This window comes from Dipodomys merriami, unplaced genomic scaffold (assembly GCF_024711535.1).
Source record: "Dipodomys merriami isolate MVZ:Mamm:240054 unplaced genomic scaffold, mDipMer1.0.p SCAF_368, whole genome shotgun sequence".
Classification (NCBI taxonomy): Eukaryota; Metazoa; Chordata; class Mammalia; order Rodentia; family Heteromyidae; genus Dipodomys; species Dipodomys merriami.
Genome location: NW_027205248.1, coordinates 614,216 through 638,735, shown reverse-complemented (window position 1 = coordinate 638,735; position 24,520 = coordinate 614,216). Strand labels below are relative to the sequence as shown.

Below are 24,520 nucleotides of genomic sequence, written 5' to 3'. Positions count from 1 at the left end.
AGCCCCGGCCCCGCCCCTCAGCCTGACCCCGCCCCTCAGCCCGCCCCGGGATCCGGCCCTCCGTCTAGGCCACACCCAGGCCCCGCCCCTCAGCCTGACCCCGCCCCTCAGCCCGCCCCGGGATCCGGCCCTCCGTCTAGGCCACACCCCGGCCCCGCCCCTCAGCCTGACCCCGCCCCTCAGCCTGACCCCGCCCCTCAGCCCGCCCCGGGATCCGTCCCTCCGTCTAGGCCACACCCCGGCCCCGCCCCTCAGCCTGACCCCGCCCCTCAGCCCGCCCCGGGATCCGTCCCTCCGTCTAGGCCACACCCCGACCCCGCCCCCGACCGCCAGACCCCGCCCCCAAGTCCGGCCCTGGGATCTCTCCCTCCACCGCGGCCCCGCCCTCTGCCCCGCCCCTGTCCGCCAGACCCCGCCCCCAAGTCCGGCCCTGGGATCCTGTCCCTCAGGCCTGCCCTGCCCCCTCCAGACTCCTCCCCCAGCTCCACCCCAGGGTGCTGTCCCTCCACCTAGGCCCCGCCCCGTCCTTCCAGGCCCGCCCCTCCGGCAAAGCCCCGCCCCTCCGCCCAGGCCCCGCCCCCGCTCAGGCGCCGTCCCGCGACCTGTGGCGCACGCGCACCTGGCAGAGCGGCCTGGGCTCAAGGCGGGCGCTCCACCGCCCGAGCCAGGCGCCACGGCCGGGGTTCCGGGGACGTTCCTGCCCGGGCTGGCCTCGAACCGCCGTCCTCGGAGCTCAGCCTCCCGCCCGGCGGACTCTGATTGTTATTATTGTTGTTGTCGTCGCAGAGCCCCCGCGGGGGCGCGGCCCCAGCAGCAGCTGCCTGTCGGCGTCTCCTTCCCAGGTCTGAACCGTGGTCAGCAGGCAGGCGGCTCGGAGAGCCCGGCCGGGCATGTGGGGTTCAGAAACTGCCAGAAACGGCCGGAGCCTGGATCCTGCAGGTAACCGGAGCCTGGATCCCGCAGGTAACCTGAGCCTGGACCTGGATCTTGTGGGTAACCTGAGCCTGGATCCCGTGGGTAACCTGAGCCTGGATCCCGTGGGTAACCTGAGCCTGCATCTAACTGGAGCCTGGATCTAACCTGAGCCTGGACCTGGATCTTGTGGGTAACCTGAGCCTGGATCTAACCTGAGCCTGGATCCCGCAGGTAACCTGAGCCTGGATCTAACCTGAGCCTGGATCCTGCAGGTAACCTGAGCCTGGATCCCATGGGTAGCCTGAGCCTGGATCCCGCAGGTAACCTGAGCCTGGATCTAACCTGAGCCTGGATCCCGCAGGTAACCTGAGCCTTAGGTCAGGTTTTCTTACAGTCCCAGGAGTTCCCTCCCTGGTGGGGTTTTAATGACGAGTCTGGAAATGCCTCTCTGGTAACAAGGAAAGGATCAGGACCTCCTGGACCCCCTCCCCCCCAGCCCTCCAGCTTCACACTGGAGAGCCCCGGGCAAGGCCCCCGGCACCCCCCGAGGTGCCTTGGGTGGACGGAGGGCAGCCTTTTCTCTGGACAGCAGCTAAGGCAGTCAGAGGTGGGGGGGGCAGGGTGTGTGTGGACAGAGTATTGGGGGTCCTGGGAGGGCAGAGGGGAGGGGTTGCGGGTGACTGGCGGCCGGCTGGCCACACTGGCAGGGGCTTTTATGGCTACTAAGTACAGGTGCTCCATGGGATGGCAGAAACGCCAGGTGTTGAGATGGGTCTAACTCCTGGGCTCAAGCCACCCTCCCGCCCCACCTGCCAGCCCCATGGACCCCGGTGCTGCAGAGGGGGGGGGTCTGCGCAGCCTCCGCCCGGAGGGGTGTCCTGCTGTCCACCAGATCTCCTCACGATCCCAGGAGGCCGGGCGCATCCCCCCCAGGATAGAGGAAGCCTCGAAGTTAACAAAATGCCCGCAGGTGCCACCAAGCCACAGGACGGAGACCCGGGGGCTGGGGAGGGGGAAAACAGGACCCCCGGCCCCCAGGAGCGCCCCCCGGCCCCCAGGAGCGCCCCCCGGCCCCCAGGAGCGCCCCCCGGTGGACCGGCCTGCCAGGGCCCCTGGGGTCTGGACGCCTGGGAAGAGGGCGAGGTGCTTGAAGTCCAGTGGGACGTGTAGATGGAGTCACTCGTGGGTGAAGACCCCGGGAAACAAGGCCGGGAGGGTCTCTAGGAGATATGTGCACCCCATGGCCACCACCGCCCAGAGGTGGAGGCCACCCAAGGCCCACGGATGGAGGGACAGACAAACCAGAGGTAGCGTCACACGGGGTCGTAAAAGGGGAGGGAATAGGGACACAGCTGACACCTCGAGGCCAGGCTTACCCCTGCACAGCCCTCAGCCACCAGTCGCAGGGATTACAGGTGTTAGCACCAGCACCCGGCTTTTTTTTTCCCCGCCTTCTTTCGTCTGAATGTTTCAACTTAGGTTGAAATTTCCTGCCTGTCGTCTGGGCCTGGAGTGAAATCTAGGGTGAATATTGTATTCAAATGCGGTTAAGTTTCAAAGAATAAGCAGGACTGCTTTCCTTGGCAGCCTTTCTGGTCATGGTCAGGTGTGAGAGGCCACGGTCTGGTTCCGCTCTGCTGTTAAGAGAAAATTCTTCCCCCCGAAGGAGGAAATGGTTGTATTTAACAGAAGCTAGAGCTGGGGATGGACACCCAGCCCCTGGCTGGGGAGAATTCCAAGGACATCAGAGGGATTCCTGGCCCGGGAGGCTCCCCAAGCCGCAGGCTGGTGTCCAAGGCTGCCCAGACGCTCCCACATTGTCTGGAGATCCGCGATCTGGTGGCCACGCCCAAGCTGTGCAGATGTCCCCCCCCCCTTTTTTTTTTTTAACACCGTACAATAAAAGGACAACAGGACCATGCTGTACTCACACCTGTCATCCTAGCTACTCAGGAGGCTGAGATCTGAGGATCGCGGTTCAAAGCCAGCCTGGGCAGGAGAGTCTGTGAGACTCTTAATTAGCCGCCAAAAAGGAGCTGGAAGCAGAGCTGTGGCTCAAGTGGTAGAGCACGAGCCTTGAGCCTCTGAACAAAGCTCAGGGACAGCGCCCGGGCCCTGAGTTCAAGTCCCAGGACCAGCACCAAAAAAAAAAAAAAAAAATAGGGAAACAGCAGCATTTCCAAAATCTGCAGCCACCAACACTAAGTGGACAGAACCCACTGGAGACGTGGCCAGGGCTGTTCCCATGAAGAAGACACAGCCGTACACTCTCCTCAGTGTGACCAGGGCTGTTTATTTTTGAAAATGTCTTCGGGGTCCAGGCTGGCTTTGAACTCCCAATCCTGCTGCCTCACGCTGGGGTGTGGCCTGTGGCAGGTGCCGTGGACGGGGGAAGGTGACGGAGGACGCCACGTCTCGTGGGTCTCCGCCGGCCCCTTGGGACGGTCAGACGGGGCGGGCCTCGAAAGAACGGAGAGGAACACGGCTTTTAAATAACTTTATAATTTCCCGACGGATTTAGTTTGTGAATAAAAAAAAGGAAAAAGAAGAAAAACAAAACACCCCGAACAACGTGTTTACAATAATGATCAAGGCAGAGTGGAACAGAACACAATGTTTCTGTGACGTGAGCCGGTCAGAGACACGCGCGCCCCGAGTCCCCCGCGCTCCCCCTCCCCCCGGGACCCAAGCTACGGGGGTGGGGGGCAGCTCCCCACTAAAGTGCAATGTGCCTCTCATGGAGCAGCCGCCGGGCCTGCTGCGTCTGGACGGGCGCAGGACTGGTGGGGTGCGGAGGAAGGGCGGGGCGGGGCACCAGCTCACTCTGGGGGGTGGGGCCTCGCGCCTGGCGCTGGTCACCTCCTTTCCTGCCCAGGGTGGTTCTGGGAGCCCGGGCGCCGGCCAGGGCGGTGGTGAAATGGCATAGCACCGAGTGGGCAGCAGGAGGGGCTGTGGCCAGCGGGAGGGGCCAAGTGGAGCCCGGGCTGCCACACAGTATTAGGCACACTGGGCTGGGACCGACATGGGGGTGAGGGTGGTCCGGGGCGGGGGGGGTCACCAACTTGGAAGTCTTTCTGCCCAGAGGTCCCGAGGAGGTACAGCGGGTTCCTGGCACGGGTGGGGCGCAGGCCCACGGCTCGGCCGGTCCCTGGGCAGCGGGCGCCCACCGGGAGCGTGGTCACGGCCGCCTCGGCCGGCGTGGGGGGGGTCTGGCCTCCCTGCGGCCGGAGTCCTTCATTCATGCCATTGCCCTGCACCCCGCATGGCCGACACGCCGCGCGGCTTCAACGTCTGCAGCTCTACGTCTACTTTTTAATAGTTTAATATGCTCAACAACGGACACAATGGAACCGCCCCGATTCTCTGAGCCACACGGACAACACGGACAAGCGGGGACGGAGGAGGAGGAGGGTGGGACAGAGATCCACTCCCCAAGTTCACCCCTAAAAACCGCTGCTCCCTAAAAGGGGCAGGAGGAGGAATACCTAAGACAAGGCCACGGCACTCGCCACACACGTCGGGGAGAGGACACACGCGGTTCACGGTTTGACACTAAAACATTGGAGAGAGTTTTTGCTTAAAAAGAGTCGGTAGGACAGCCATTTTGTTCAGAAGGATTTCGGGGTTCCACGGGCTCCCGCGAGGCCCCGTCCTGAGCAGCCCGCGCTGGCAGTGATGGAGACCCTTGCGCTGGCCTCCGTCCCCCCGCGTGGGGACCGCGGCGGGAGGTGAGGCGGGCTCGGGGTCACTGATGTCCTGGACACGGGGCGTGGGGGTGGGGAGGGCACGGCGAGGGGGGAGGGCTCCCGTCCACACAGCAGCGGGGCTCTGGGTCCAGAGGCCACTCCCGGCTGTGGGGGGAGGGGGCCCCCGCAGGGCCAGGGCAGACCTGTGCTGAGGGGTGGGCCAGACACCAGCTCCTCGTGGACAGCAGCCGGGGTGCAGGTCTTCAGGGGGCGCCGGCGGTGGGGGAGGGTGCGCGGCAGCGGGAGGGGGTCACGGGCTGGCGGGTGCGCGTGGGTGCGGGCCCGATAATGGCCTCAGCCTGGGAGGGGTCTCTCGCAGCCCTTCCCACGCACAGGCGGCCATGTGCGCGGTACCACGGAGCCAAGCACTGCCCAGATTCCTTCATGCCGGCTGCCCGCTGGAGCAGGACCAAGGGGGCTCCCTGGGGGGCCCCGGAGCCGCCGCCCGGCTGCGCCAAGCATCCGACCGTCTGACCGCTGTCCGTCCCGCCAGCCTGCCTCTCAGGATGAGGGCCGAGAACCTGGACCAGGTGTGGGGTGCGTGGTCTCCCTGGAGCCTGGCAGGGCTTGGAGGCTGGGGTACCCCTGGCTGCCCAGCCTTCCACCGCGGATCCCCACGGGCGCCGCCCCAGCCCCCAGCACAACGCCGGGGCGGCACACATCTCGAGCCGCGTGGCTGGCGAAAGACTCTTCTGGAAAAGTCCCCCGTGCTCTGACTCAAGGGCGTCTCGAAGCACCCACGCCGCGGCCCAGCTCTCAAGGTGGTGCCGGGCACCGGGCACACAGTCAACTGGAGGATGGGGGGGGCGGAGGGGGAGGGACACATTCACTGTGCCCAAAGAAGGTTCCAGGCGTGGCACGAGGCTGCCATTCTGACATGCGGGTGAAGAGGCAGCAAGGACGGTGGGCACTGGGTGAGCCTGGGGCGGGCGGTAGAGAGCATTCTGGGGGTCTGGCATCTTCCTGGGGTGGGCGGTAGAGAGCATTCTGGGGGGTCCGGCATCTTCCTGGGGCGGGCAGTAGAGAGCATTCTGGGGGGGTTCTGGCATCTTTCTGGGGCGGGCGGTAGAGAGCATTCTGGGGGTCCGGCATCTTCCTGGGGCAGGCAGTAGAGAGCATTCTGGGGGTCCGGCATCTTCCTGGGGCGGGCAGTGGAGAGCATTCTGGGGGGGTCCGGCATCTTCCTGGGGCGGGCAGTGGAGAGCATTCTGGGGGGGTCCGGCATCTTCCTGGGGCGGGCAGTGGAGAGCATTCTGGGGGTTCTGGCATCTTCCTGGGGTGGGCGGTAGAGAGCATTCTGGGGGTCCGGCATCTTCCTGGGGCGGGCGGTAGAGAGCATTCTGGGGGTTCTGGCATCTTCCTGGGGCGGGCAGTAGAGAGCATTCTGGGGGTCCGGCATCTTCTTGGGGCGGGCAGTGGAGAGCATTCTGGGAGGTCCGGCATGTTCTCGACGCCCAGGGCTGGGCTGGCACGGGCACACACACTCAGCTCCCTCAGCTCCACGGCACCCCACCCCCACAGAGAACAGCAGGGTGCGGGTGGGGGGCTCCTGCTCTGTCCTCGGAACCCTCCTCCCCCGTTTTGGGAGAAAGCACCTGCGGCCACGCTAGACGGAGGGAGGGAGAGGGGTGGGCTGTGGCCCCGCCCTGTCCCCACGGGGGGCTCCTCAGGGAGACCAGCACAGCCGCCCATCAGAGACAACTCCGGAGGCAGAAGTGCGCGGGCGGCGGGTGGGGGACGCGGCACTCACGGCAGGGTGTGCTTCGGAGGGGAGGGTCCCACGCCCGCTCCAGGCTGCCCCCGCCGGGCGGGCGGGCAGGGTCAGCAGGACTCCTCCAGGGCGTTGACCACCTGCTCCAGGATGTCGGGGCAGTGGTCGGCGATCTGCTGGAGGATGGCGTTGGCGAACTCCTGCAGCTCTGCGTTGTCGCGCTCACCCTTCTCCAGGGCGCTCTGGAGCTGGAAGACAAAGGGGGGGGGGGGCGGCTTCAGACGTGGGGCGGCCCCAGGCCCGGGAGGATTGTGGCTCCTCACCGACCCACGTAACCCTCCCCCCCCACCCTGTCTGAAGTGTGGGGGGAAGCCGGGCAGGGCTGGCCTCTCCATGCACCGTGCTCCCTGCCCTGGGGGGACTGAAGCCCTTCTGGCCTGGTCTCTTACACGTAGTTATGTACGCAGCATTGGAGGGCTTGGATAAAAAAAGCTCTGGGTAAACCCCAGAAGATGCTAGAAACTTAAAAAAAAAAAATTGTGCCATTTCTTCTTTTACCTTATACAAGGACAATAATCTAGGAGTTTCACAATCTGTTGTTTCAAATGTAGAACATGCCCAGATTATTCCCACCCTAGCAAGAGCCAGATCATTGGTGGTTGGTAAAGTCCCGGAGAGATGAGCATGTCTTTGGAAGCAGCAGGCGGGCGGGCGGGTGGGGAGGTGAACAGGAAGTAGACAGCTCACTGCTCAGGTTTCTAGGGTCGGGGGTCGGGGCATGGGCCAGTGGCGGGAGCCCCACCACCAGGGTGCCCATGGGCCACCCCAGGCCAGCCTCGGCCGACTCATCCAGTGGCTCGTTTACCCCCAAAGCTCAACAGCTCCCCAAAGACAAGGAGAGATGCACACTACTGACCTGGTAAAGACCTGTTTCCCTCCCAGACCTTCGTCCAGAGGCTGTCCAAGCACGTGATAACCTACAGCAGGTTGACTGTCCCTGACCCCTTTCTACGTCTGTCCTTTGAGACACATAAGGCAGTGGCTCTGGGGGAGGAGTCTGGGGGAGCACCTTGGAAGACTATCCGTGACCTGCGATGGGGGAGGAGTGGTAGTTTTTGGGGGTGGGGGATGGGAAGGGTTTCCGCTCCGCTCCGGCAGGCAGAGTAAGCGCAAGAGGGTGGGTATACGGAGCACATCCACCATCCTGGAGAACGGTGTACCGAGCTCTTGAAAACAGAGCCGTGAGCTGTCATCCTCACCAGAAAACAAACGCAACGCACGCCTTTCCACGCCAGCCCCAGGGAGTCCCCCCGGGCTGTGTGTAATTCCACAAAGGACCCGTAGCGCGCTTTTGTGGTGGATTGAAGAAACAAATGGGAGCTGATAGGTCAGTTAAGACATGGTTCCTGGAGCCGCGTCCTTCCCACGAGCTGCCAAAGGCCACTCCCGGAGTGTCGGCCCACGGCAGTGTCGACCTTTGCCAGGCTCGGGTCAAAGGTCGGCTGAGAGACTCACCTGTTCCTGGGTCATCTTCTGCAGCTCCGTCTCCCAAGCTGCCCGGTCGCCGTCCGCGTGGTAGGAGGCTGGTGGAGTGAGCCCGCGGAGGATCAGGGGGTCTCGGTCATGGCAGAGGGCTGTCAGGTGTCCGATGTACAACTCTAGCTTGCTTCTATTTTGGTCAAGTTCTAACAGGGGCTGGATGATCTGAAGTGGGGGGGAGGAGAGTCAGGGTCAGTCAGAGATGAGATGTTCAAGTGCTCTGCTACGCCAGAGACCAGCCAGGGACCGAGCACCCAGCTCCGAGAGCACGGCCCCGGGCGCCCATCCCGGGTGGAGAACTCTGTATACTGGCGGGTCGCTGGGACAAGACGCAGCCCCAGAGGCCCCGAGTCCCCCCCCCCCCATCCTCTTTTCCTGTCATGGTGAGCCAGTTACAAAGTGACTGCTGGTCTGGAAGACGGGAGCAGAGCTCGCCACCCAGGCTCAGCCCCCTGTCGTTCACAGTGGCTGTCGACGCCTCTCCCAAAGGGCGCAAGAAATCCTTCCAGGACACCCAGCCCGACTCTCAGCCACAGGAACCAGCCACCCTGAGTGTTCCCAGGGCTTCTGGCGGGAGGGCGGGCATTTTCGTGAGGATACTCCCCGACACATCCTGGCTGAGAGCTCCCAGATGCAAGGGTCTGCCCGAATGGGCCCTGGTACTTATTGCCTTCAACGGTGACACGGAGTACTTTGTGGATCCCATAGAGAACGATCCTGAGTTCAGGATTTAGGCCTATGGAGTATAACGTGGTATCGAGTCTGGGGCCTGTCTGGACCCAGTAGACGCAAGTGTACTTTAATTTTCATCCTGGATCAAAACCCCATTGCATGCAACCCACCGCCAGAATGTTTAGTCTTTCTTATCCCCTCAAAGGGAAATGGTTAACAACAAAACAAAGCCGGGATTGGTGGCTCACGCCTGTCATCCTAGCTACTCAGGAGGGTGAGATCTGAGGATCCCAGTTCATGGCCAGCCCAGGCAGAAAAGGCCTTCTCTCCAATAAACCACTCAAAAAACTGCAAGTGGCGCTGTGGCTCAAGTGGTAGAGCGCTAGCCTTGCATGCATGAGGCCCTGGGTTCGATTGCTCAGCACCACATAAGCAAAAAGAAAAAAGCTGGAAGTGGCGCTGTGGCTCAAGTGGTAGAGCGCTAGCCTTGAGCTGAAGAGCTGAGGGACAGCGCCCAGGCCCAGAGTTCAGGCCCCACGATTGAGAAAAACAAAACATAGTCACGCAAGCATCTGGAGGTCTGTGATCCCGTCCCACCAGCACAGTCCCGCATCTGCCCATTAAAAGTCACTTTGGCCTCTGGAATACGTGAGCCATATCAGTCAAGAGAAATGCCCTTATCTGCCCTCCTCCCTGACCCCCTGCCTTCCTCCCTCCCCTCCCCGCCCCGCCTGTCTCTTCTGTTCCCATTAGGCAGAAATGCTGCTGCCCAGTCTCCAGAGGAGGAAGGAGGACACTTTCCGTAAATAGTGTGCTGTGTCCAGTGTGGCTTCGCGGGGAGGCCTCCCCTACATTGGTGGTATGGTCGGGCCACACTGTCATTCCAGCCACTGCCCACCCCACCGACCCCCGCCATGACTGCAAGACGAGAGCTGAGTTGGGGTCTGATCTGCAGGCCAGCGTTTGAAGGCCTCTGAGAGTTATCTGTGAGATCGCGGCGAAGCCGGCCTGGGCTCCAGCCCGACCCGCCGCCTGCTGCCCCGTCCCCTGCTGTTCCTTTATCTTGGCGGCAGTGGGGTGGACTCGGGGGCCATGCGCCCGCGGCTCAAGTGCACTCTACCACTTGATCTGTGCAGCCCACTTTTGTTTTTTTGCACTGTTTTTGCTTTATCCCTGGGCTGGGATCCTCCGGGGCTGCTGGAATGAAGGCCTACGCCACACAGCCCAGGGGCGGTGGTTCACCCAGGGGCGCGGGGTGGCCACAGCTCACTGGTCAAGACAGAATCTCAAACTTTTTTTCTGGCGAGGGAGCCGTGCTGGCCCCTAACCCAAGCAGCTGGGGTTCTGGGTTTGAGTTGGTACACCTGATCTGATTCGCTCTGCTTTAACACAGGCTTCACGACAGTCCAGGCTGGCCCCTAATCACAATCCTCCTGCGCACGTGTGCATGAAGATGGCACAGAGCTCTCAGTAGCCAGCCACGCAAGCTCATCTATCGCACGCACTGGGCGGATGGTCGGAATCACCGCTGTGTGGGGGAAAGCTCGGCTACCGTCGGACTCCGGGGCACACCGGAAACGCAGCCGTGGCTGCAGCGGTGTGAACCCCTCAGGAGAGAATGTCTTGATTTGGGTAATGACCGGCCTTTCCTGTCGTGCCAGGATGCTAACCCCGTGGAAACGGCCGGCAGAGGAGCGGTGTGTGCCGTGGCGCTCGGAGAGGCGGCCGAGGGGCCAGCGGGGCGGGGGGCGGGGGCTTCCACACGGGCAGCTCCCTCGGGAAACCCTGCACACCCGAGGACCAGCGGCATTTCTGGGGGTCAGGAGAGCCCCTCACGAACTGGCCCCACGGGGCTGGTGATCTCCCCGACCGCCTCCCTCAGCATGGCAGTTCCCTAGAACAAACGAATGCCAGCTGGGCCCGGGACCCCTCCCCCACACCTCCTCCAGCTGCTCTGCTCGCTTCCAACTGTACAACTCCCTGCCTGCTTCTCTTTCTTTGGGCCCTTCCCAAGTGAGAGAATCTGTACCTCCATTCCAAACAGACAGACTGACAAACCGACAGACCTTCCCACTCCCATACGCTGAGAAGCTAAGAGGGATCTTGGCTGGCCAGACCAGAGTTGCTCCTTCTGGATACGTCTGCTGGAGTCAATCAGGAAATTATATTTAAAATAAAAATGCTTTCTGAGAAACTTAAAGATGCTACGAACCCATTGCGTGGATCAACGATTTCCAGACATCACCCCTTTCACCTTGCGAACAATCCAGGCTTTGGGTAGAAAAAAGGATTTGAGAAAAACACAAATAAGCCTGTTTTCTCTGCCAAGTTCCTTCACCTGAGAATAAAACCTTGCGTGCATCGCCGGATCTTTCCCCAAACACTGACATTTCCCCGTGAGACAATTTTGATGGACACCCTACCTCAACATCGCCAGCCTTTCAGACTTGAAAAAACAACACCAAGTTCTATGATCCAAGGGTAGGAAGGTGTGCTGAAGTCTGTGCGCATGGTGGTCACTGGCGTCAGCCACTGGAGTTAACAGCCAGAGAATTCCAGAGCGAAGGGCTGGGAAGGTGGCTCAGTGGTAGAGCGCTTGCCTTGCATGCATGAGGCCCTGGGTTCGATTCCTCAGCACCACATAAGGAAAAAGAAAAAAGCCGGAAGTGGCGCTGTGGCTCAAGTGGTAGAGCGCTAGCCTTGAGCTGAAGAGCTGAGGGACAGCGCCCAGGCCCAGAGTTCAGGCCCCACAACTGGACCAAAAAAAAAAAAAAAAAAAAGAATTCCACAGGGAAGGACCCGGAGCAACTTCCCGCCAGGCCTGGAGCAGCTCTGAGGAGCAGGGTAGGGTAGCAGCCCCAAGAATGCCCAACGGAACAGGCAGAAAGCACCAGGGCACCTCACAGAGCTCACGGGGCACCCGGCAGAGTACCAGCCAGTGAGCAGCGGGGTGCGGGCAGGCCACGGCTGCGGGAGCCAGCCAGGCCCGGGCATGCGCAGCTGGCCGGTGAACACACAGGGGGCTCTAGGTCAGCGGTGAACGACGGATAACCCAGGAAGAGAAAAGAACGTTCTAACGTTGTACGAAATGTCTTAGCGGCTGGCCTCACTTTCTAGCACTCCCAAAACAGTGTCTCCACCTGTAAACCCGTGTCCAAACTCTGTGGACGCTTTAGGGGAGAAAGCCAGAGCCGGAGGCCCTGCTTCCTTCATCCAGAGCCACGGGTCGTGGGGTGCTGAGGTTAGGAGTCAGAATGAAACAGTGGGGTAAACTCAAGCTGGAGCAATGGCAGGAGAAAGGGCGCAGAGGCTGCTCCCCACTTCTGGTACACCCTTGCTACTGTATCCTTCAACAACAAGCGACGCAAACACGCACGCACCGCTCTGAGGGTCTTTAGGCCCTGCTGCGCCGTGGGTTTAGCAGCGAGGACTCGTTTCCTGTCGCCTGCTTTTGCGGCTCGCCCACCGGGAGTGACCTCACGCTCTTCTGGCATTTGTCTGATAAACCGTCTACCGATGACCTCCCGACAAGCAGCCTTCCAGGAAAAAATACTGCAGAGCTCGTCTGAGGCTGACGCGTGCGGTTCAGGGCTGCATGCTTCGTAAGCGTGCCTGCGCTGGGCTGCGTCATCACTGCCGTCTCAACACTCATACGTTTCTGCGTTTTCTGTGCCCAAGAATAAAGCATCAGGTTCAGGCATCGCTAGACGCCTGTGCACGCACGCAGAGGGCAGTGGACGGCAGGGGCAGGCTCCCCTGCCCACGAACTCCTGCGTCCTGGCACCTTTGTACCGTCCCGGAAGGCACGGCCGCTGGCTGGCTGCTTGTACCCGCTGCCCTCGACAATACTTTCACTCATCGGCCAGTGAGGTGGTAACTCTGGGGCTCGTGATCTTAATACAGGGCGGTGTCTCCTTGAATGGACGGCTGCTTGGACGTCTCCCAGCACCGCACAGCCCCAAATTTTGAGGTAGGGTCTCCCCTAGGCACCCCAGGCTGACCTCCAACGAGTGGTCCCCCCGCCTCTCAGAGTCTGGGGCTACACGCACCCGGCAGAGCAGCTGCTCTCCTCCAGTGCCGAGGGGGTAGGCGGGGCGGGGGGCTGCATGGCCGTGGTCGGCAGCAAGCGGCCCCTGGCGGGTTGTGGCGTGGGTTCAGGGACTGGTACGAGGGCGTCTCAACCCAGAGGCAGATCTGCGTCGGTGTGCAATCTCACACGCTGCCAGTGGTGCAGAACTGCCTCGCGGCACAGGGCCGAAGTCAGGAGGGCGGGCGCTGGGCCTGGGCCTGCCAGGACTATCGGCAAGCCGCGGGGCCTGCGCGGGTGGTAATAACCCACGCGCCGTCACCCGTGCGGCTCTCCGGTCATCATCAACTCGTTTTTGTTTGTTTTTCTCACCTATCTTGGAATAAAGCTAGCCTTGGGAGGGCTGCAGATACACATTTTCGGCACGGTTATTCTGGAGTTGGGAGTCTCACAATTTTTTTCTGCGTAGGCTGGACTTGATCCCCATCTCTGGATCTCGTCTCCTGAGCAATCAGCATTACAGGCACCTGACATCACAGCCCAGCTTTTTAAAACAGAAGTGTTTGTGTGCCGGCACCAGGGCTTGAACTCAAGAGATATCAGAGTCTCTCTTGTCTTTCTTGCTCATGGATGGAGCTCTACCACTTGGGCCACACCTCCAGCCCGGCTTTTTTTTTTGCCAGTCCTGGGGCTTGAACAGGGCCCAGGTGCTGTCCCTGAGCCTCTTTTGTGTTCAAGGTTAGTGCTCTACCAGTTCAGTCATAGTGCTACTTCTGGCTTTTTCTGAGTTGTTTATGGGAGTTAGCCTCACAGACTTTTCTGCCCAGCTTGGCTTCTTACCATGATCCTCAGATCTCAGCCTCCTGAGTAGCTAGGATTACCAGCGTGAGCCTCAGGCACCTGGCTCAGCCTGGCTTTTAGTTAAGTGGAGATGGAATCACGTGGTTGTTTGGGCTGGCTCTGAACCACAATCCTCCATCCAGGTCTAAGCCTCCTGAGTAGCGAGGATGACAGGCGTGAGCCACCAGCGCCCGTGTCTAATGGAAGTATTCCATGTGGATCTGAGGACTGGCAGGCACACGGTGAAGGAGTGAGTAAAAAGCGAAGTCAGTGATAAATGCTGGTTCCGTGCCTGGAGGGCCTAATGCCACGAATGCCACATCAAGATAACTACCACGTGACCAAACTGAACATGTTCGTTTGACACCAGGGTGTCAAAAGCAGATCAGGGTAACCTCATTTCCTAGTCACGCGGAGGGAGCTCCGGCAGCCGAGGCCCTTCCTGGGCTTGCCCGAGTCCTCCTTGTTCTGGAATTTGTGCCTCCGGTCCTGACAGGGAGCAGCAGGGCTATAGGTCCAGTGCTGCAGGGTTTCAATGAGGTCTTGCTAACAAGTGTCTTGCCTTAAATCCTGAATTTTTACCAAGAAGAACAAGGCCTCTGTTTTGTATATCTAAACACTAAGTCCCATCTGTGCACAACTGTGGCTTCCTGACATCACCAGTAGCCGGCGACGCAGCCCAGCTACACCTCAATCAAGTGCATCATTAAGTACATCCCAGAAACACTGACTGCAGATCTAGATCTACCCACCCCGGGTAACTGGGAGGTGGGGGGTTCTAGAAAGTACAGTAGGCCTGTCTGGCCTCTGGGGCCCAGACAAGTGCAGCTCAGAGGGTAACATGCTGGGGTGCGGGAAGGAAGGCCTGGAAACAGCTCCTGGCATACAAGGACTGCAGAGTGAGTAGAAAACAGACAACGATCCTTCCGGAAATAGCTTTTCTGTGTGACGCCGGGGGCTGAACCAAGGACGCGGCGTATGGTAGGCGCATGCTAGAGTGCTCTGCGACTGGTCTACATGCACTGCAAGCCCTTACTCGTATTTTCAGGCACTAAGAATTTTTTTTTTTTTGGGGGGGGTCCGGTCATGGGGCCTGAACTCTGGGCCTGGGCGCTGTCCCTCAGCTCTTCCGCTCAGGGTGAGCGCTCTACCCTTTGAGCCACAGCACCACTTCCGGCTTTTTCTGCTTATGTGGTGCTGAGAACTTGAACCTAAGGCCTCAAGCGTGCAAGGCAAGCACTCTGCCACTGAGCCACCTTCCCAGCCCCACGAGTAAAAATCTGTATGGTGTCGTGATGGTTGTGGCACACTTCAGAAAGGGTGAGACCCCCTTTCCTAGAACCTGCAGCTGCACCGTGCTAAGCAACCAATGGCAGCTGAGGGCTCAGAGCCAGGGGTCACAGGTGTGGCCCCAGGAGCACCTGCCTGGGCAGGGTGAGGCCCTGAGTTTGAACCCCGGAACCACCACCCCACCAAAACGCAGCCCCGGGCAAGAGGCTGAGCAGGAGGACCAGGAGTCTGACCCTGGCCTAGAACATCAGGGAATCGTGCAGTGACTGCCAAGTGAAGTCAGCACCACGGGCTGTTACAAGTCACTCTAGGGCAGAGGAGAAGGGAGGTCGGCGCTCCGGCCTGGCCGCTTTCCTGTCTCCTGGCAAAGCGGCTGGGGCCGTGCTGCCCAGGGCACTGCCATGTTCCTTCCGCGTGGCTGGAAGCCCCACCCCCTGCCTGCGACCCTGCAGGCTGCACAATACACGCACACCTGCGGAGTACGGCGGGCGAACTGACACGCTGACTTTCTCTGGTGTCCTCTTGTACGCCGCCTCTAACCCAAACAGTGTTGGTGTGTCCGGGTTTCGCTATGGAGCAGGGTGGCCTGGAACTCGCAAACCTCCTGCCTCGGCCTTGGCAACCATGCCCAGTCCATACTCCGCCCACAGCCATTGGGAAGCTGTCCACTTGGTGCTCGGCCCGGCTACCACTCACCACAGTGTCCTCTGCCTGGGTTCCGCAGGAAGAGGTCAGCGCATGCCCACATCGTTTTAAGCAGTGCAACGCCGAGACACAGACATTTAAGGGAGAACTGATCCGACAGGTGTGCTCACCGAGAAACCCAGGCAGCAACGGCAGCGTGTGCCGGGCCGGTGTGCATGTATGCAGCGTGTGCGGGCTGGAGGTGTGCACGTACGCAGCGTGTGCCGGGCCGGTGTGCATGTATGCAGCGTGTGCGGGCTGGAGGTGTGCACGTACGCAGCGTGTGCCGGGCCGGTGTGCATGTATGCAGCGTGTGCGGGCTGGAGGTGTGCACGTACGCAGCGTGTGCCGGGCCGGTGTGCATATATGCAGCGTGTGCGGGCCAGAGGTGTGCACCTATCAGCGGCCTGACTACACTCCCCAGGGAGAGAGCTCAAACCCCCAGGGCCTCTGACCACAGGAAGACAGGCCCGAGCCGCCGGTCTGGAAGGGAGAATGTGGACGGTGACCAAAGAATCCTTCCACTGCTTCCCGAACACCCTACCCAGGAAATACTCTGAAAGCCATGCGAACCTTAGGGACTGGCCCTGGGTTCTGACTCTGGGAATTCAGAGTTTTCACGGTAGACAGAAGAGAAGGTGGTACAGTACAGGGCAGAGCAGTTTAAAACACAAATGATGATGCTTTATCACTAATTATCGTCAAAATCACGTCAAACCTACACTAAAGGCGGTGTATTTGGTTAAATTTCTAGTGCCCATTGGATCTATGTCAGGAAGACCTTTCCAGGACATGTAGGAATCATCCAACATAAGGGTAGTCTACAAGCAGACCGCACCTGAGAAAACTGAGTTGTCTGCCCTGAGAGTTCTCCCCGACACGTAAGGGAGGGAATAGAAAAGTGACCATTAACACGTCACACGAGAAAAGAAAAAAATCACAAAATCCACACCCCACATGACAAAAGCACAGCCACACACAAGAAGCACCTGAGGGAGACAACCAGAGGGCACACCGGGGTCACAGGTCACAGGCTGGGCACACCGGGGTCAGGAATCACAGGGACAGGGCACACCGGGGTCACAGATCACAGGGACAGGGCACACCGGGGTCAGGAATCACAGGGACACAGGGCACACCGGGGTCAGGAATCACAGGGACAGGGCACACCGGGGTCAGGAATCACAGGGACAGGACACACCGGGATCTGGAATCACAGGCACAGGGCACACCAGGGTCAGGAATCACAGGGACAGGGCACACCGGGGTCAGGAATCACAGGGCAGGACACACCGAGTTCACGAATCGCAGGGACAGGGCACACCGGGGTCAGGAATCACAGGGACAGGGCACACTGGGGTCAGGAATAACAGGGACAGGACACACCGGGGTCAGGAATCACAGGGACACAGGGCACACCAGGGTCAGGGCACACTGGGGTCTGGCATCGCAGGGACGGGTGGAGTGAGGGGGTGGGAGGGCAGTAGGAACAAACAGGATGGCTGCATGGCTGGGGAAGCTGTGCTCACCGTTCTCAACAAAATGGCTGAACTAAGAGCATCTGAGGGGCTAGGCCCAGATCCCCTCCTCCTCATCCTAGGGAGATGACCGGGAGCGGCGCCCGGGGCAGCATGGAATGAAAGAGAGTTGGGTTAGTAGTTAGACACAGGCACAGGCATAATGCAGCACAAGAGAGATTCTTGGCTCGCTGGATGAGATCCGGACTCGGCCAACTACCAACGTTAGTAAATGGTTATTAAGTGCCATCTCCTCTTTCTGCCTTCCCAACATGTCCTGTGGGACGGGCGTGCTCCGACCACGTGTGGTCTTGCACCAGCCTCTCTCCCTGGGTGCCTCCCCATCCCGCATTCCTGTTTCTGGTAAAAACTGTTTCAGCTGGGAAGGTGGCTTCGTGGTACAGTGCTCGCCCAGCATGCACGAAGCCCTGGGTTCCACTCCTCAGTACCACATACACAGAAAAAGCCAGAAGTGGCCCTGTGGCTCAAGTGGCGGAGTGCTAGCCTAGAGCAAAAGAAGCTCAGCGACAGCGCCCAGGCCCTGAGTTCAAACCCCAGGACTGGCAAAAAAATAAAAAAAAAATAGTTTCATGGAAGGGCCTGGAAGCGGGAGGCTGGCGGGGGAGGGCCGCGGGCGCCGGGGAGTCGGCTCTTTCTGGGCCCACAGCAGGCGAGGCGCAGGTGCTGAGGTGCGAGGCGCATCTTCACTAGTAGACACACTCACACTGGGCCATGCCGCCGGCGTGTGCGAGACTCGCTGCTCTCCTGCGCCTTCCCACGTGGAGGTGACCACGGGCTCGGGCTGGGACCCACCCCCCTCCGTGGCCCTGCACTGTTGGAGTGGGTGTGATGGGGATGTTGCCATCTGACTTCTGGCAGTGGGAGGGAGATCTTGGGGGAGAGTTCCCTTGGTTCAAAACACTGGAATGGAACACGGCTCCCGTCAGACCCATCAACGTCTCGGGTCCTGAGAAGACGCTGGAGGCAGCCATCCTCCCCCAGAACCTGTGCCGGAGACATCAGGAGGGGGGAGAAGCCGAGCCGCGGCCACTGCTCTTGACATGTGATCTGACTTAAACTCCAGAGGTAAATTCTACACTGAGCTGCGCCTCACTGAGTCTGAGAGAAAAGAATCTGTTCCCTGCGCTCCCCCCCCACCCCACACACACATAAAGTACTATAGGTTTTTCTTTTCCTCTTGTTTTGTGGTGTTCTCCTCAGGCAGGATTTCACCACTGTGCAGCCGGGCCAGTCCTTCCTGCTTTCCTGTCTCCAGGGTGGTGGGATTACAGGCATCTACCACAGTACCCAGCACGCCCATTTCATATGAAAGGCAGGACTTCTTTCCAGCTCAATTCAGTAATTCTTTACCATTCTCAGAATTTTCAAGTATCTAACTACTAGGAAGAAAGTGAATGGGTGTTTAAAAAGAAGGGCGGGGTGGTCAGAGCTGAAGTGGCTCTTGTTATTTTCTTGGACCCTGGTCTGCGACACTCTTGAAAACCAGCGTGAACGCCGGGGAGCGGCGGCTTACCTGGTCTGGGGAGGGCTTGTGGTTGGTTTGGTTGGAATGGGAGGATTTGAAGTGGCCATCCTCGTAGTTGTCGGCCATTAGCTTCATTCGATTTTGTGTCTAAGAGGAAGAGATTGATAAGGTTAACATCTCGGTGAAGTTTCAATGACACGCAGCGGCAAGGGACCAAGTTCTGTGAGAATCCCGTGAGCGTGGAAGTGAATCTTGTCCACAGGAAGCTCCAGCACGGAGCGCTCCTGAAGAGACTGCCGTGTTCAGTCGGCGCCACGGACGGTCCCCCAGCCGTCCCCCAATGCCACGTGCTCAGGGCAGCCAAGAGCGAGCTCACGGGCATCTTAGAGGGCGACGCTACGCCTGGCACATCGGCTGCCTGCCACCTACCAGTCTAAGGCACTGTGCTACCGCAGCCTGAGTGGACTAAGGTGACACTGACAGTACGTGGTTTTTGGAGGTGAGAGTCACCCAGTCCTTGGATCTCAGCCTCCTAAGTAACCGGATGATAGGTGTGAGCCACAGGTACCCTGACACATTCTTCTTGAAGTGGAGGTGTCTGGGGCCGTGACCTTCCTCCTCGTGCTCCCGGCACTGGCGGGGGTGGCGGGCGGGCGGGCACTCCTGCTCCCAGCCACTGGGCTTCTCTAGGAATTCACCCTGGCTCCCAGCCACGGGTTGAGATGGATTTGGAAACTTTATGCCCGGGCTGGCACAGCATAACATTCTCATGATCTCAGTCTCCCGAGTAGCTAATATTACAGGCTCGAGCCCCACACCCAACTCCCGTGACACCTTTTTCCTTTTTTGTTGGTTGTAGGGCTTGAACTCTGGGCCTGGGCGCTGTCCCTCAGCTCTTCAGCTCAAGGCGAGCGCTCTACCACTTGAGCCACAGCGCCACTTCCACTTTTCTGGTGGTTCACTGGAGATCAGTCTCACGGTCTCTCCTGCCTGGGCTGGCTTTGAACTGCCATCCTCAGATCTCAGCCTCCTGAGTAGTTAGGATGACAGGCGTGAGCCACCGCTGCCCGGCTCCATGACACTTCCTAAACTAGCCATGTCACAAAGTCTGCATTTCCTAGACACATCCGCAAGACATGGCCATGGGATTAAGTCTTCTAAGGATGAAAATTACCAGATACCTCCACCAGTTGTTGAACAGAAACACGAGGCCCTGAAGCCGAAGCCGGCAGAGCGTGCCGCGCACAAGGGCTGAAGGCTGGGCGCTGGAGACATGTACCTGTTGCTTGAGCTGCTGAACCAGGCGGTCCTTCTCTCGCTTCAGGGCCGACACTTCCTCCTGGGTCTTCTTCTTAGAGGACGAGAGCTCCAAAAGAGCAATATTGGCATCTTTTTCACTAATGGCAGCCAGAAGAGCTTCTTGCCTGCAAAAAAACCGTCCACACCTTCACTCTCCCAGCCATGCTTGGGGCTGCTGGGACCCACGTTTTATGGGTGGTGAAGCCAGGGCTGAGAGAGTTTACACAGCCTGCCCAGCTGTGCACCGGCGGCCACCGAGCAGGAGAGCCCTGGGCCTTTTCTGACCCTGAAAGTCTTTACCATGCTATCTGGCTGGTACTGATGGTGAGGGAGTTGAGGCAGAGCGGGGAGGGGGGCAGGCACCGCACCTTTCCACCTGCTGCCGACTCTCACACAGGTGAGCAGCTCGGAAGAGCGGTGGTCAGGGACCGAGGGGTAGCGGCACAACGCAGCCCTCGCAAAGGCTCAGAGGTCAAGATGGCCAAGCGCTGCGTCCTCTACTCACCGTCCCATCCCAAAAGCTTACGGAGATCTCACGCTAAGTATTCTTATCACATGAATGTGACCGTTTAACCTGGCTGCCTGTCATCCTGGCTACTCCACAGGCTGAGATCTGAGGATCGTGGTTTAAAACCAGCTGCAACAAAGTTCGTGAGACTCTGATCTTCAATTAACTACCAAAAAGCTGAAAGTGGAGTTGTGGCTCAAGTGGTAGAGTACCTGCTTTGAGCAAAAAAAAAAAAGCTAAGGCAAAGCACCCACACCCTGAGTTCAAGTCCTAGCACGCATGTACACACATGTGTGCGTGCACAACACACACACACACACACACACACGCCATTGAATCATTAAAAAACGACAAATGTGGATATTTGGAGCTCTTATGGGTTGGTAAAGAAATTAATCCCCTCTTGGGCTGGGAAGGTGGCTCAGTGGTAGAGTGCTTGCCTTGCATGCATGAAGCCCTGGGTTCAATTCCTCAGCACCACATAAGCAAAAAGAAAAAAGCCGGAAGTGGCGCTGTGGCTCAAGTGGTAGAGCGCCAGCCTTGAGCTGAAGAGCTGAGGGACAGTGTCCAGGCCCAGAGTTCAAGGCCTACAACCAGAAAAAAAAGAAAAAAAAGAAAAAAAGAAATTCATTTGCCCAGACAAGATTAGGATGCCAGTGAAACAGAGACACAGTGGGTGTGGGCGCCGGGCAGCCACGCGGCACACAGCAGGAAGATGATGGGGTCCAGAGCGGGGCTGGCCAGAGCGGCCTCGCGGGGCTCCTTCTGGTTGGCTGTCTTATGCTTTGTGGAACCCGCGGACGGGCTGTGGCTCACACTGCAGTGTGAGGGTTTGCTCTGGACGCAGCAGCCCGAGCTGTTTGATTTTCATCTTTGGGACCTGTCTGGCCTTGACTCTTCCGCATTCCAACGGGACCTCAGTGTTTCTCTGCCCGCCAGGTCACCTTAAACGGGGCGCTTCTTCTGCAAAATTAGTCCATCTCCCTACCTCCCTATCCACCCGCTCACCCCAGGCAACACACACAAGGAAACACTCCCAGTCCTGTAATAACAACTTGGCATCTCATTGTTTTGTTTTGCTTTTTTAAGACAGTTTCTAGATAGAGTTGCAGTTGAACTTGCAAAGTAAACAGGGTTTTGCTGTTCAGTGAGAACACTCCCGTCCCTTTCTGCTCTAGCCACTTCACTCCTTCCTTGAAACGCAGCCTGTGACTTTGGGCCAAGTGTGCTACTCCCCAGCAGGTCTTCACTGAACAGTGTGTAAACTTGAGCAAAGCAGGCGTAAAAACAGAGCCTGTTCCCGGGCCTGCTGACCGCCATTCTTTTTATCTCATCAAAGCAAACAAGTTTAGAGTGTTCTGTGCTCTACTGCAAGTCACCAGAACTCTTTGAAACAACTGAACTTTGCAGATTCTTTGTGGTTTGGGCAACAACTCTGTGGGTTAAGCCCAGAAGGACAAGGAGTTGGATCTGGTAGGGAGATGGACAGAAGAAATTTCCAAGACAATCTGCATTGACTTGGTGAAAATTAGGCTCCAAGTCCAAAACGCAGCCTTCCGTCTCTCATCTTCCACGGAAGAAGAAAGATTTCATTTACAGCAGTGGACTGAGCTTTGACCTGAGAAAATGCGTCAGAACCCGTGGCTGGAGCTTAACTTGGTTTCTGTCTTTTGTTAAGATAATTGAGCTCCAGCAGCGGGCACGTGGAAGGGTTTTAGTTAAGCGGAAAATGGGGAGACCACCCCTGGAAGAGTCCAAGGGCCCTCTGAACTCCCCAGGCAGTGCTCACGACTGGAAACAGAGATTGGTGTAACAAGTCGGTGCCTTACCCTCCCCCCCCCCCAGCCATGCAGCTCTAAGGGATGGCAGATGGCTTTCCGCCCTCAGGATCTAGTCAGCACGGGAAGATAAGGGCAGTCTAAATATACCCTCCGACCACTTGAAAAAAAGCATGTGAAGTGGTCAAATGAGCTTCAAGGTGAAGGAGTACAAGACTGCTTAACTACGCAGCTTCCTGTGGACGGCTGTCATCTGTTCCCTTTTGGGGCGGAAGAGGCTGGGATGAGGCCGGCGCTCTCCCCGAGGGGCAGCCGAGGGACGCGCCCACGGCAGGTGACCAGTGAAACCCAATGCAACAGAAACCAGCTGGCCTGTGGACTCAGACAGAGCCACCAGCGCCTGACTGGTTGTGAGCCGCAGTGCTGGGACGGAAGCTCCAGTCTGTGCGTAAGGGAAGCATAGCGGGAAATAGGAGAACTCACTAGACCCCGCAGAATCATCGCGAGGGAATCGTAAACGCTCTCATAAATGGTACGTTTGGCCGGCGAGGATGGTACGGCTAATCTCTGGGTGTAAAGGTCATAGAGATACGATATTAACAGGTGACAGTTTCGATGTCAAATTTCAGAAATTCAAAGGATGTGCCACTGGGGTGTGAGCACTGCAGTGACTCCTTAGCCGGATAAAGAACCTCTCAGGGCATTCAAGCAGAGACTCGTGTCAATGGCGCAGTAGCGGCGGTTTGGGGGAAGGGGGGCCGGAGTCTTGCTATGTAGCCCAGGCCGGCCATTGCTCCAGCACTCAGGAAGTCTGCCACATCTGGCTTAAAATGCAAAACTTTTGTTGTCAGCCCTCCACTTTTCAGCGGGAATGAAATCCAGAACGGAAAAAGAAGAAAAGTAATTTGGAAAAATAATCTTATTTGAGGAGTTACCTTCTCAATACAATATAGTTCTTTGTAAAAGGATATTTTCTGATAAAGGTAATATATAATGTTAGCCAGGTGCTGGTGGCTCACAACTGTAAGCTACTCAGGAGGCTGAGATCTGAGGATCATGGTTCAAAGCCAGCCTGGGCAGGAAAAATCCGTGAGACTCTTATCTCCAATGAACCACCAGAAAACCAGAAGTGGTGCTTTGGCTCAAAGTGGAAGAGCACCAGTCTTGAGTGAAAAAACCCAGGGACAGCGCCCAGGCCGAGTTCAAGCCCCATGGCTGACCAACAAAAAGGGGAAAGTGATTAAGTGACCATCAAGGCTTACCATCAGCAAAGGAGGCAGGTAGCAACAGAATGAACCCAACTTGAAGCCATTCCAGGTGCGTTAAACCTCCATTCCAGTCGATCCTGCCCTTTGACCTTCAAGTTCTAATAGAATCAAGATGTCTCTGAAAGGGCTCTGTGAGCTTCAGGAACCAGTAAGACCTCCCTGTCTGTCCCTTCCCCCCCTACGGTCACATTTCAGAAACTGGAGACAAAAGTCAAGGCAAACAGCTCAAAATCCCCTTGATAATTCCTGACTCCCTGAGAACACGCTAGCTTCCTGCCACCAGTAAATAAGAGGCTGCACGTGAGGCTGGAGTTTTACAGCAATCACCAGGGTTTACGGTCCCCTCCTCCTCCAAGCAGCCATTTCAGGGCGAAGGGCTACACAGCCATGTCATCATGTCCACAACCCGGACTTTGAGAGTTTCATGTGCCGGATACGCAGGCCTCGTCGACTCCAATGGAGGTGAAGGCTGAGAGTCACAGTCTCCTACTGATGCATCCAATGAACTTTTGGTTCTGTTGCTTCTCTTTGTGCCACCATTTGCTATGTAACCCATTGCTACCCACGGTGTGCGTGGGTCACCTGCCTTCCACCCGCCATCTCACTTCCTGAAGAAATCCGTCACGGAGGTTTTCTCCTAGGGCCCCTGTGGAGACTCAGAACAGGCTTCACTCTCTACACAGCCATGGCTCCTGTGGGCTGTCTCTGCGGGGTACAGAAGCGATTCCTGGATTCTACGTCACGTCCACACTTATCTCTTTGGAGGCCACATGAAAATAAAGGTGCTTTATCTGACCTCAAATGTTGACTGTTCAAGCCTCCACCCTCACCGACCCTCACCTTACCAGGGAAGCCACGTCCAGAAATTCCACGAAGCCACCATGGCCTCTCCCTCCCCCAACTCTTCAACGCCTTCAGGACTGCAATCCACAACGCATGACGATTATGAGTTCCTGATTTCAAGGTGGCAGCGCACAGGCCCACTGAGTGTTTTCTCCTTTGGAAGATCACTCCCAAATATGGAACAACAAAAACCAGACACTAATTCTATTTCTGTGGACACGCACGGTGACTGTGACGCCACGTGATGCACAGAAAGATAAAATGGCTAAGGAAACTGCAAATGGCTCGGCAGCGTTTACTGACAGGGCACCCGGAGAGGCAGAGGTCTACGCGGAGGAAATGTCAGGGACTAAGCCAGCGGCCGCGGGCGGTGGGATGGATTCTTACATCGTGTCTG

At 58.3% G+C, this 24,520-nt stretch overlaps 1 protein-coding gene across 11 annotated transcripts in view; it reads right to left on the bottom strand.

Annotated features, from left to right (window-relative positions):
* Positions 1-3,398: 3,398 nt before the first annotated feature.
* Erc1 (ELKS/RAB6-interacting/CAST family member 1) overlaps positions 3,399-24,520 on the bottom strand; it is a 137,341-nt gene continuing 116,219 nt past the window's right edge. For 6 of the 11 annotated variants that reach the window (XM_069988846.1, XM_069988847.1, XM_069988842.1 and 3 more), the window contains 4 exons: positions 19,707-19,851; positions 18,476-18,574; positions 7,888-8,076; positions 3,399-6,620 (listed from right to left, as the gene is read on the bottom strand). In XM_069988846.1, the coding sequence (XP_069844947.1) occupies positions 6,483-6,620; positions 7,888-8,076; positions 18,476-18,574; positions 19,707-19,851 (571 nt within the window). In that variant the 3' untranslated portion in view covers positions 3,399-6,482. Of the gene's footprint in view, positions 6,621-7,887; positions 8,077-16,953; positions 17,021-18,475; positions 18,575-19,706; positions 19,852-24,520 lie in introns of those variants that run through there. The other 5 variants (XM_069988850.1, XM_069988853.1, XM_069988848.1 and 2 more) reach the window with 1 other exon arrangement.